At 40.5% G+C, this 13,061-nt stretch overlaps 1 protein-coding gene across 3 annotated transcripts in view; it reads left to right on the top strand.

Annotated features, from left to right (window-relative positions):
• The window catches only part of NBN (nibrin), a 43,879-nt gene that overhangs the window by 11,883 nt on the left and 18,935 nt on the right, over window positions 1-13,061 (top strand). For all 3 annotated transcript variants that reach the window (XM_090040283.1, XM_090040282.1, XM_090040284.1), the window contains 4 exons: window positions 3,261-3,364; window positions 8,766-8,883; window positions 10,151-10,341; window positions 12,495-12,592. In XM_090040283.1, coding sequence (XP_089896409.1) covers window positions 3,261-3,364; window positions 8,766-8,883; window positions 10,151-10,341; window positions 12,495-12,592 — 511 coding nt within the window. The remainder of the gene's footprint in view (window positions 1-3,260; window positions 3,365-8,765; window positions 8,884-10,150; window positions 10,342-12,494; window positions 12,593-13,061) is intronic.

The raw sequence follows: 13,061 nt of genomic DNA, 5'->3' as shown, positions 1-13,061 counted from the left end.
AATTCTAAAAAAGGTGGCCCAGTGGGGACTGCGCTCCCTGCTGTGATGTGCAGCACTGGCTGGAGTCGGGCATAAGTGTCTCTGCCTGCTGTTGCTGCAGCCACCACTGCCTGCTGTTGCTGCAGCCACCACTGCCTGCTGGGGCTACGTGCTATGGGGGGAGTGTGGGGGCTCCCCGCATCTCCAACCCTCCTCTCATCCACACCCTGCCCACCTGAGCTCTGTGCTGCTGCCAGCCTCAATCTTTGTGCTCCCGCCCAGGTGCAGCTTTGCTCCTGCTGCTTGGCTACCTGTTTCCTGGAGTGAGCAAGATGCTGGAGAAGCTGAGCATGTCCCTGGCAGCTGCAGCCCCACCTGGAAGCTGCATGCTGGCTGGGGCATTTTGCCCATGGAAGGGCTGGGTGGGGGTACAACTTGTTGATGGGTGCTGTGGGCCTGATGAGAGTGGGCTGGATATGTTTTGAGGTTGTCTAGTTTATTGGAGCCCAACTAGCAGTCTGGTGGGTGTTCAACAGAGGAAACTTTACCAGGGCAGTGGCAGTTTTTCTGTGCCCTTTGTGGCAGTAGGCTACCTCTGTTTTTCCCCAAAAACTCTGCTCTGTGTCAATTTGGTTATCTCTTTAGGTAACCTGAGCTGGATACATTCCTGAGGGATGGGGGAAACCTGCTCCTTCTGCCTACGTGCCTGGCATCACTTACCTGGGTGAGGGGCTTGGGCTCCCTGGTGGGCTGGAGACTTCCAGTCTGCCCAGCAACCAGTGATGCATTTCAAATTGGTTGACTGACACCCAACAGGTGCTGGCCTCCATTGGACCAGGTAAATGAGGTCATAAGGGCTATATAAGTTAAGGACTGCCCAGGAGGAGCGGGCAGCAGCCATGAGGGAAACTCAGAGAGAGAAGAACTGGACCATCTGAAACTTGGTCTCTCAAACTCGTGATGAAGGAACTGCCTGCCTCCAGAGGGAATCTCCACCTGCCTCTGGATTATACTTGTGAGTCAACTACCTGAGATCTAGATAGATAGCTTGCAGTAACTCAGATGTATGATCAAAGGCTTCTCCAGCCACCTTGTTTGCTCTATGGGATTTCTCTGATATTACTCAACTCTGTATCCTATTCCAACCCTACTCCTTGTAACCAATAAAGAACTCCTTTGTACCTAGTGTGGGAGAATTCCTGGGAGTGGGTCTAAAGTATGCTTTGGGGTCCCCTTGTTTTGGCTGACTAAGGGAGATCACCACTTGTGCTGCCGACTGAAGGAAGCATCCCAAGTTCTTGAAGTGTCAAGTACCCTTGAGGGGTACTAGGCCTGTGTTTCCCAGGGGGTGCAATGCCAGAATCAAGCCCGTCCCTAGTTGGTTGCAGCTCTCTCCCCAGGCTAATGGGTGTGCTCCAGGAAGGGGGTTGGATAGACGTGAGGCGCCCCCAGGGAGGCATGCAGAGCCTGGAAGGTGGTTGGGTGCAGTGAAGTGGGTGGCTTAGTGCAGGAGCACCCCCTACTGTCCTTCCACACCTTTGCCCCACTAATTTTCATGAAACATGAGGTACCTTTGCTACTATGTAATTGGCAAAGATTTTCCAACTTTAGAAAAAGATAGAGTTGGGAGTAAGAAGGAAAAAGAGAAAACAAATTCTGGGTGTATTTTCTTTAGTTGTAGTAATCATCAGAAATTATATGTTTGTGGAGGAGAGGGACAAACTTTAAATGATTTTTTTTTTTTTAACTTCCAAAACTTAACTTTTTTTTTTTTTAGTTTACTTCAAAATTTTCTTTTGGAAACTTTCTATAAAAATTGGAGAGTATTCTTTTTCTATTAAACCTTGTATTACTGCATAAGTTTCAGTTGAAAAATATCCAGCACAGATCTTCAAGAAGAGAGAATATTAAACCCCCCCCCCCAAAGTTGTTACCTACTATATGTACCTGGATGCAGCATGACTGAATTTAAGACCTGCCCCACAATAATTGGATTCAATACATGGAGAATATTAGAAAATTGTTATTATTTTCAATGTATAAAGTCTAATTATTAGAAGGTGGTGTTAAATTCTTCTCCGTTCATTGCTGCAGCACGGAAAGTAGTGGCGGGGTGCAGGCAGTGGCCTGTCCCTTTCTCCTTCCCTCTTCTCCCCTCCTTGATGTCTGCACCCCTTGCATCTCCTCTCCTTTGTGTCCCCTGTTTTTGCCCAGGGCTCAGTCCACAAAATGACACGTTTAATAGAACACCAAAGGTGCTACCTTCCACTTTAATTCTACAATTTTTTAATCCTACAGAAAATAATGGGTAAACCCAGGGGTTATCTTTTAAAGTGGCTGGACTTGAGGCCTGTACTTCCACAATTAAAATGTATAGGTGTCTCACTAGAAGTGTATGAATGTGCATTTGACTGCTAAAGTTTTTCTTAAGCCAGAGTAGTACAAAAATGTTATCAGAATTTAGGAAGTTTATCAGACAGTCTTGAGCAGGTAGCATACCAACAGTAGGCAGAACAGAATAGGTGTTATGACCAGAGGGTCCTGTTCTTCAGTTGACCTGTGCCAATAACTCTTGCTAGTTATACTTCTACATCAACTAGAGAATATGTATATAGGTATAACTTTAGAATTTCTATAATCAGTATGTGTTACGTCAGATGGCAATATGAGAAAGTGATGTTGGCAGCTATTTAACCACTAGTGAATTTATAAATATTCTGTTTTATGTAGGGCTTTTCTGCGGCAAAATGGATTATAGGCAGCACTTTTTTATGGGAAAAGATCAATTTTCCTTTAAAGATTGCTATTCAATTTGATAGTATAAAAAGGGGTTATTAATTTTAACAGCTCTTGTCGGTATGATGCCAGTTACAAAAAATAATTGGTGGATAAGAACAAAATGCCAATTTTTAACGCACATATCACTTTTTGTTTGCACTTGTTATCCAGAGCTAATCCATTGCTTGTGATACTTTCTCTGCATCTGAAACCTTGTAATTCTCATAATTTAGAATTTACAGCTGAGATCTTTTGGAAGCAGTATAAGAACTTGCTGTTTAGGTAGGTAATAGGTAGGGTTAAGTTTTGGAGTTTTAGAAGCTTGTTTTATTTTTCTGTCTTTTTATGTCGTCTTATTTTAAGCCCCTCTGACCCTTTTTAGGGGAAGGGCAGCACTGAAATCAAGTAATTAAATAAATATTTGTTTCCAATAAAGATGCTGTTGGGTGACAGCATAGTCTAATAGAATTGTTAAGTCTGGGATGAATATCTTTCCTTTTCAGACTATATGCGCTCTGATTTGTGGTCGACCAATTATAAAGCCAGACTACTTTGTCGAATTCATCAGATCTGTTCAGGCCAAGCAACGGCTGCCAACACTAGAAAGGTAAATAGTATGTCTTCAGTATATAAAAAGATCTCACTTAATAGAACTAAAGTTAATGAATAGTTGTGATAGATTGGTGCTGGATTCATTCATCTTCTAACATTATGTTTTTCAAAATGTCCTTTTCTGATCTAATACCACCATTAGTTACCTACCTTCATTGTAAATTAGGACCTCCACCATATTAGATCCAGCTGTCACGTCTTACTGCATATGCTGAGGTAGACATTCAAAACAGTGATGTATTCTAAGGTATCTGAGAGGCACATATGACCTCAAGTATTTGTACGCCCAAAAAGAAAATTCTAATGTTGTGTGTTACTTATCTCTTCGAGATCTAAGAATTTAATTTGACTTTTTTTTGTTTTAGAAGACTTCATTTCAGCTAATAAAATATATATATCTGAACAGAATCAATTAATTGCAATAATTTGAGTTTTAGAACAGTGTTTTGTTTGAAGCACATTTATATTCCAGTAATTTCTTGCCTATATCTCTGAACAGTTAAATAATTGAGAGAGAAATATATTTCTGATATTCATTAGGTGGTTAGAGATGTTGCTAGCTCTATATGGATCTCTTTTTCAGAGGTTGCCATAGAGATTTCTATGGTAATAGTTCCAGAGGATCGTGTATACCCTTTTGGGAATTGACACATTAAAAATCTAATTACCCTATTTTAAAAGAAATTTTATATAAAGATTATTTCAATATGAATACTTGTTTTTCCAGCATGCTTTCTAGTTTTAAGCTTTCATTATCAGCAGAATAGTCCAGCTGTGTTACATAGCCTGAAATTTTAGGCTCTTTAACATTTTTCCCAGGAGGTAAAACAGGTATATAACATAACTTGGCTCTCTTATCTACTGTTATAATCTCGTGTGTGTGAAAGAATCACTGGTATAGCCAAGTGCTGTGCCTGTGTTAGTATCTGATTATGGAAGATAAGCAATCTATATAGTGTGACTACTTAATACTGAGTACTTTTTTCTTCTCAATCCTACAATTTGATATCAGTGCTTCTAGGAGATATTGGGTGATACTGCCCAAGTTTCCGCAGGCTACGAGAAGCATACCATTCATTGTGTAATGGTGGAATGTATATTGGTGGTATTGCATTATCCAGTTATAAAGCTGCTGTAAAAGTGTGTCACCACTATTTTTTATTCTGGAATCAGGTTTCATAATGCCAATTCTTTTAAAAACAGGCAGGCAGCAATATAACTGAACTTTGAATGATTCCTAAAATAGAATAGGATTGGATGTATATTTTCTCCTTCTAACATTTTTTTTAACTATTCAAGTCCCCAGTGGATTTGAACTCCACTGAATGTTATTGACACTAGCAATGTATCCCTTATTCAACTTTCAAAGAGTTAGCTATGCATCAAGTAAAATGAAACAGCTGGTATTATAAACAGTTCTATATTTAAAATAATTATAGCATCTCAAAATGGGTAATCTGTAAGAAATAATTTGCAGGAAGATACTGTAAATTTACTTAGCAGCTGCTTGCATATTAAATCTCCATAAAGTCCTTTAACTTTCACAAATACCACATCTGTTTCTCTTATATTTCAAAAATAAAGTAGAATAATTGATTGTGTGTGTTAAGTGCTCTTGTAGGCAGTTGCAAAGTTTGCATTTATGCATTTAAAGCCACTGATTCATTTTGAAATTGGTCTACAGAACAGACGCTGTTGTTTTGTTTGGTCATTAAGCTAGAAAGTCATGCTGTATAACACGTGCACCACAAGTGGCATGGCTAGCCTCTCTGGGTGGCATGTGGCAAGTGTAGCAGGAAATAGAGGCAGATTGGGCAGGGAGGAGAAAGTGGAGCGATAGATCGGGAAGAAGGACATAAGCCCTACACCTTCTGAGAGTACTCATCTTGTGATATGCCTGCCTAAAAAGTTAGCCCCTACTGCTATACAGAAACTTGGTTCAAATAAAAAAATCCAAGCAAGTGAAATTATATTTAACTAATGGTTGCTTTTTTTCAATAATCCTGGCTTATAATTAAAAATCCTTGTTCATTGTCCAGGTTTTGTTGGCCTAAGTTGAAGATTCAATTGAAAATTTGCCTCCTATCTCAGGTTTTGTATCAAAACCAGTGATCAAATTGTTTCTAGGCTGCACTTTCCCATTAGGCCCTTTCAAGCCCATATGACTCCTCATGACATCCTTTCTAAAGATTCAGTTTTACTAAAAAGCTTTCAAGAAGTGACTTTTAAGTAGAGTATATTTGGGTTTGTATCCTACAATATCTACATGTGATTTTGTGGAGTAACTAATTTTACTGTTATTGCTCTGTTTCTTTAATAAACTGTCTGATAGGGCACTGTGTGAAGTTAGCCCCTGATCCAGCTCACACTTCAAGCATATGAACTGGCTAAAGAGATCTGACACTCATTAGCAATAATGGTTATAAAGTCATGGGAAATTAGTGATCTTCCAGAGGACTAGAAAAGGGATAATATAGTGCCTGTTTTTTAGGAGGAGGCACTAAGGAGGACTGGGGGAATTATTAAGGCTGTGCGAAGCTTCGGTCGCTGATTTGATTTGGCCCGATTTAGCGGCTGGATTTCCCAGTCTGAATTGAATCAGGAGACCCTTTAATCTCTCCAATATGGAGAGATCCAATGGTTCGAACACACACAGCTTTAAATGTTTTTTCTGTGTATCTCAAGGTACCAGGCGGCTCATGAATGTTGAGATGGTGGGACAGATGAAGCATCCTATGGGAATGTGAGGTGTGGGGGGGTCTCCCCCTGCATGCTTGGCAGCAGACCCAGAAGTGGACCAGAAGCACTTCTGGTCCACTTCTGGGTCCGCCGCAGAGCACGCAAGGGACCTGCTCTTCAGCTCAGCGACTGGTGCCTCCTGGATCTGGGGGGGGCACCCAGGGTCCCCCTGCAGCCAATCGCCAAGCTGGGAGGACGTGGTGGGGGGCAGGAGGGAATCCCCTGTGTGCTTGGCGGTGGACCCAGAGGTGGCCTGGAAGTACCTCCAGTCCACTTCTGGGTCTGCTGCCGAGTACGCTGGGGGGGGCACCGTCTTGTGGAATGCTCCATTAACCCCATCATCTCAGCGTTCATGAGCCACACCTGGTACCTTGAGGTATGTAGAAAAAACATTTAAAGCTGTGTCTATGGCCGAATCTCTGATTCTCTGAATCAGCACTGAATCTTCAGATTAAGATTCGGCCGAATCGAATCAGGACAGTGATCCGAATCAACGAACCGAATCACTGTCCCCTTATTTGGTCCGAATCTGAATTGAATACAGCCTGTTTTGCACACCCTTAGGCATTATAAACCAGTTAGTCTGACAGCAATACCTGGGAAGTTACTGGAACAAATCAAATTATAAAATGGTTGATTTGCAAGCTTCTGGATGAGATCTGGTGATCATTACCAGCCAGCATGGATGTGTTAAGAACAAGTATTTCCAAACCAACTTGATTTTCTTTAACAAAGTAACTAGGTGAGTGAATGAAGGGAATGCAGTAGATACAATATACATGGACTTTAGTAAGGCTTTTTGTTGAGTCCCATATTGACATTCTCATAAGTAAATTGGAGATGTGTGACTAGATAAAAATACTGTTGGGGTACGAGGTATATAAGTGGGTCAATAATTGCAAGCAAAGGGGAATTATAAATGGATGAATGTTGAACGACAGGAGGTTTCAAGCTGGGTTCAACAAGGATTGGTCCTGGGTTTAGTGGTGTTTCATATATTTATTAATGTTTTGAATGCTGGAATAAAGAGCTGCTTCATCAAATTTGTAGATGACTTAAAGCTTGGAAGTATTGTAAACGCTTGGGAGAACACAAGTAGATTTCGGAAGGGTCTTGGTAGACTGGAAGGCTGGGCTAGAGACAGCAGAATGAAATTCCTCATAGGTGCAAGTGCTAAACCTAGGGAAAAATAATGAATTGCACAAATATATACTAGGAGATAACTGGTTGGGCAGTAACTTTGCCAAGAAGGATCTAAGGGTTTTTGGTTGATCACACACTGTACATGAATCTGCACTGTAGCACAGATGCCAAGAAAACACAAAACCTAAAGCCAAAAAACCCCCTTCCAGATGTATGTTGGCCTGCGTCAACAAGGATGTTGGGTTTAAAACATGGCAGGTGATAGTACAGTTCTACTTGACACTGGTTAGGTTTCATCTAGAGTATTACGTACAATGCTGGGCTTTAGATGTGGGAAAGTTTTGAGAGGAAGAAGAGATGAATGACAAAAATTGAAAGGGTTGGAAGGCAAGCTGTGTGTAACTTGGAGAAAATGAGATTAACAGGGGGCATAATAGCAGTTTTCAGGTATTTGAAAATCTGCCTTTAAGAAGAGGGAGAACAGCTGTCTTTCCCTTGCTGCAGAGGGTAGGCCACAAAGTAATGGTTTTAATTTCAAGGACATCTTCCTTAAGGTATTGGAATAGACTTTCCAAGTTGTAGCAACTGTATCACTGGAGATTATCAAGAAGGATAGTTTAAGGATAGCATGCCTACAGACTTCTGAAGTCTCTTTCTACCCTACAGTTCAGTTCTCTTCAGAGAGAATGCGTATGTGCTTAAAGTTAATGGAACTATGTACAAAACACGTACAGAGACGTTTGCAGGAATAGTCTTATTCATCAAGATATGTCTCTGTCTGTACCTGCAGCCTGTTGATCTCCATAACAAGAATGAAATCCAAAATAAAATCTTGGTTCTCTGGCCTTTAAATCTGATTTCTACCTTTGGCCAGTAGAATTTTTTTTCTGTGTAGTCCTATGAGACGTTCCTTTAGTCAAAGAAAGGTGAAACGGGCAGTTCTTGTTTGAGAAATGTGGGTTTGTATGAAATGCAGTTTAATTACAAAGGAAGTACCTACAGAGTTAGAGGTGATGTGATTTCTCAACGTGCACTTTAATTTTGTTCTCACCTTTGGTAATAAGTTGTTCAGGTTGTTTAGATGTTAGCCTCTGATAAAATTTAGCCTGTGAGATTTCCAGAGAGGTGTTTATCCTGTTCTTAATTTTATAGTAGGAACATCACATTATTTGTGACACAGAGGGCACAAACTCATTTCACTGCTCAGTTGCAACTCTGTTGTACTTAATGTACCAGATTTAAGCTGGAATTATCAAAAGAACCTTAGAGTAATAAATGCTTAACTCCCATTGAATTTGAGAACTGTAGCCTGAGGCCAGTGATTTAGAGGTGAGAGGTTTCCTGTCCCTGCTTTCCGTTATATAAGTAGTTATTACAGTAGTGAAGAAATAAAGAATTGTTTTTTATAACCTGCCTTTGAAGCTTTCCTCTGAAATGGATAAAATAGAATTAAATTATAGTCAGCAGCTGTGTGTTAATCTAAGTTTTGCAACTTTATTTTCCCATTCTTGCAGCTTTTATCCTCCAGTTGATGAGCCCTCTATTGGCACTGAAAAAGTGGATCTGTCTATGCATCATGAAAGAAAAACAATCTTTAGAGGGAAAACCTTTATGTTCCTAAATGCTAAGCAGGTAATTGGCATCTCCACTGCCGCAATGTTCATAGAGATGAAATTAACTAAAGTATTTAAAAGATATTTTGAAACAGAGAGAAATTGTGGATTAATTGCACAAAATGCCCGAATTGGAATAAGAACAAAACGTATTTTAGGTTGATGGTATTTTTAATCTTTCTATTAAAAAATTATGCTGTAAAAATGAGGCACATTTTGCTGAGTCTGCAACAGATGTTGAAGTGAGTAGGGAACCTAGTCATTTGGAAGATGTCATCTTAACGACCCATTGACAGAACTTGGACATTGGCCTTACAAGCCGTGTCTTTTTTCCTTACATGATTCTTGATGTTTTAAATGACCTACATTTATTAAAAATATCCACAAGTATTTTTGGATGTGTCTGAATGACTGTAGACCACTGAATATAGCAAACTGATGAATAGCTCCTTGTGCAGTTTTTATATCAAACTTGTTTACATTTTGCCATAAGTATTCATATTACTTTATAGACACAGGTATCCAGAAGTTCAGGTCCATATGGACTGTCACTGAAACAACTGAATTCTGCAGGAGGAAGAGTTCTATATTGCAGATCTCTTTAGAAGATCAGGGTCTTAAGTGAAAAAATGAATAATGAAAGTTATTGATAAACATGGGATGGGAAATAATGGCAGGAGGGAAGGGTAGATTTAAAAAAAAATGTAATGGTCTTTCTGTGAACTTAAGATAATGAACACTGTTGAGGTATCATTTGCCCAACCACTATGCTTTGTGGCTGTAGCTATTATCTCTAGTTCCAGTAATAGTTCACATAGAGTAGTGTGTGGAAGTGCACTGCTGCTTGTAAATTTGTGATATAGACATGCCCTCTTTAGTTGTTTAGTTCAAGATGATTGACTCATGTTGAGCATTTTTTCTTTTTCTTTCTATTCCTGAGACTAGTGACTTATAGGTGTCATATTCTAATAGTCCCATAGTCTAATGACCATATAGCTCAGCCACGGATTGTACTTGCTTTGCATTGTGTTCTCTCTTGCGCTCTGGCATGTTGCGTCTTTAAATCCTGGCCACAACCTACTCACATCATATAGCTACTTCCTGTTTGATTTGCCTGTTGGCTTGCTGTCCTTTTACTGAGGTAGGGTTTTTAGCAGGTGGTCATCTTTTGGCAAACTGTTGGAGATTCTGGCTTGCCCCCTATCAGTGATAAGTCTCTTTCATTTTAGTGAAAAACTGGTGACTGTATAAATTACTCATAATTTGCATTTTTATTTCTTTCTTAGCACAAGAAACTGAGTCCATCTGTTATTCTTGGAGGGGGAGAAGCAAAACTTATGACAGAAGAGAGAAAAGACATTTCTTTGCTGGTAGCTCCTAATGTTTGTGTCATTGATGTAGGATTAACAGACTCTCAGGCCCTGGCATCTGAGTCTGCAAGGAATTGGATTCATTCTGTTATGACAGTGCTACAAAGGTGAAACATCTTTCTTTTACTTTAGGAGGCACTTTGGTATTTTACTTGCTATTTGATTGACATCCTTGTATACAGATTCAGGTGGATTACTATGGGTGGGAGGGGCAATGGGATGCACCTAATTTACCTGCCTCAAGGTATTTAAAATAATATAATGGAATATTGACAAACTTTTCAGGGGTGGGGAGGAAAGGATGACAGTTGTTGAAGAATATTATATAAGAACATCAAAATGTACAAAACTAATAGAACTACCCCTGTTTTTTTGAATAACAGCTTGTTTTGAAATTGTAGAATGCACCAGTTTGAATAAATAAAGTCAAATTTATTCTTTCTTCTACCACTTAAAATGAGCTATGAATAAAAAGATTATGAAAAACAGGGGAGATGATTACCTGTACTTTATTAAGTTCTTAAGAGTAGTGGTTGTATATTTCCGTAGAGCATAATATTTTGAGTATGGTTTGGTCATACAAGTGATAAAAAATGAAATAACTCATACCACCCAACCTAATAGGTGAACTAGCAGACAAAATCAGTAGTCTTATTTTGCTGCCAGCACAGCTACATGTACAGGAGAGTTTGTCTACCTATAGGTCAAGTCTTGCTAAAACATGTAAATCTTGTAATTAGGGGTGCACTAATAGAGATTTTCGTGGCCAATATCAATAGCCGATTGTTCAGCAGACCCGTCGGCTGATACCGATTCAATAACTGATTTACAGGAGCAAAGGCAGGCAGTGTGGAGAGCAGTTATCTGCTGGTAAGTCTGCGGAGGGGTAGGGGTATGGGGGAAGGGGAGGGGAAGGGGCATGGTGGGAGTGCAGATCAAGGTCCCCACAGTGAGGGAGGGAGTGAGGCAGGGACTGGAGCTGGGGCTCAGGGCACTGCCCGGCCAGGATGGTAAATGGGATGCTGGGGCAGGGAGCAGGATTGAGCCATGGGTAGCTCATCCAGGGGATTGGCGTCCCTGTGCTTAAAAATGGTGACAGGGGCACTTGAACCTAAGCTTGTCAAATGAGCTTTAGTTCAAGTACTGCTGCCACCATTTTTAAGCATGGGGATGCTTTAGGAGAATAGCCAAGCAGAACAAGGGCAGGGGTGGAGATGGAGGCCGGCAGCTCATTGTGGGCTCGGGGCTGCCTGCCCTGCTGCCTTTGCCCCGGGTGCCACATCCCCTGCCTACCCAGTAGTGGGAGGCACAACTTGCTGCCTGTATTGCCACTGGGTGGGTAGGGGACATGGGGTCAGCACATGACTGCTGGGGCAAAAGGCAGCAGGGTGGAAAGCTCTGAGCCCACAGCAGGCAACCTGCATCTGCCTTGCGCACAAATCTGGGAGGGCACATGCCCACCGGTGCCTTCCCCAGGGGATGTGCACAGCAGCTGGAAGCCGCCCATGCTTCCCTGCACCTCCTGGATGAATCGCCTGGGGCTCCACCGCACTCCCCACCCTAACTCTTGGGTCCTTCACCCCATAGCAGTTGGGAGCCTCAATTTTCCTCCCAGCTCCCTTTCCCCTCCACAGACTTACCTGCAGGGCACTGCTCTTCACACTGTCTGGCTGCACTTCTGGTGGGAGGGTCCAGTCAGAAGCCACATTATATTTATCAATACATTATTGGTACACCAGCCAAAAAAGTCAATAGCCAATTATGTTAATTTTCCTTTTGTCTGTGCCAATCCGATATGGCACCGATATATTGGTGCACCTCTACTTCTTAATTTTTTCCAGTTTCCTCCTACCCCATGAATTACAGCAAACTGTATTGGAGGCATCTCCATATGGGTAATTGTCCAAAGCTGAACTGGTTCAGAGATCAGGAAGGGAGAAGTGCCCTGTTAATAAGAAATTTCTGTAATGGCAAGTTCTTACAACCAACATCATTGTTATTAATGATTACATTTCTTTTGGTGGTGTTTAAGGACCAGCCAGAAATGAGGTCCTGTTGTGTTAGGTGGTATACAAACACATATACAAAGTTTACAGTATACAAATACAAAGCTTGTAGTCAGTTTATTGTTTCTGTTTTCCCCCTCAGAATCAGTCCATAACAATGTTATGTGAAGTAATTTATATCTTCTGACAGAACTGTTAACCTTGAGTGTCCTTTAAAAACATAATTTTCTAAAACTGTGTTTTATTTTTAACAGCAAGGATCTCAGGCCTATTCCAGAAGCAGAGATTGGATTAGCAGTTATCTTTGGGTCCACAGAAAGATACTGTAATCCTCAAAAACAAACTGTGAAAGGTAACTGGAATAATGTAATAAATATAGGAACAGCAGTCATCAGTGATTCCAGTTAATCCCCCCCCCCCACCCCAAGACAGCAACATCTTTGTGTTTGAAGGAACATAAATAGCATGTTTTATTTTTCAGGTCCATTTATATTTTTATGTATTTTTCTTTTAATATTATGATCATCTCGAGTGCACAGATTATTATAATGTTTATGGATATAAAGGGGGGAAGCAGAAACTGGTTTAAAATGTAGATTTTTTTAGTAATTACACTGAAGTTTTAGAATTTTTTTTTTAAATACATATTTTAGTGGTCAGGGAAAAGTACATATAATTTTGCTCATTCTGTGTTTGCTTGACTTTTGTAATGAGAGAGAGTGCTACAAATGGAGATGCGATGAACCATAGAAACTAAAATACTGAATGTGAATAAGAGATAAATTAGTATATAAAGATTTTCCTTGTTTTCACTTTGACAT

The sequence above is a fragment of the Crocodylus siamensis genome, chromosome 3 (genome assembly GCF_052110815.1).
Source record: "Crocodylus siamensis isolate JL-2025a chromosome 3, ASM5211081v1, whole genome shotgun sequence".
Lineage (NCBI taxonomy): Eukaryota > Metazoa > Chordata > Crocodylia > Crocodylidae > Crocodylus > Crocodylus siamensis.
The sequence above is the reverse complement of the archived record's forward strand: the minus strand, read 5'-3'. Positions and strand labels throughout refer to the sequence as shown.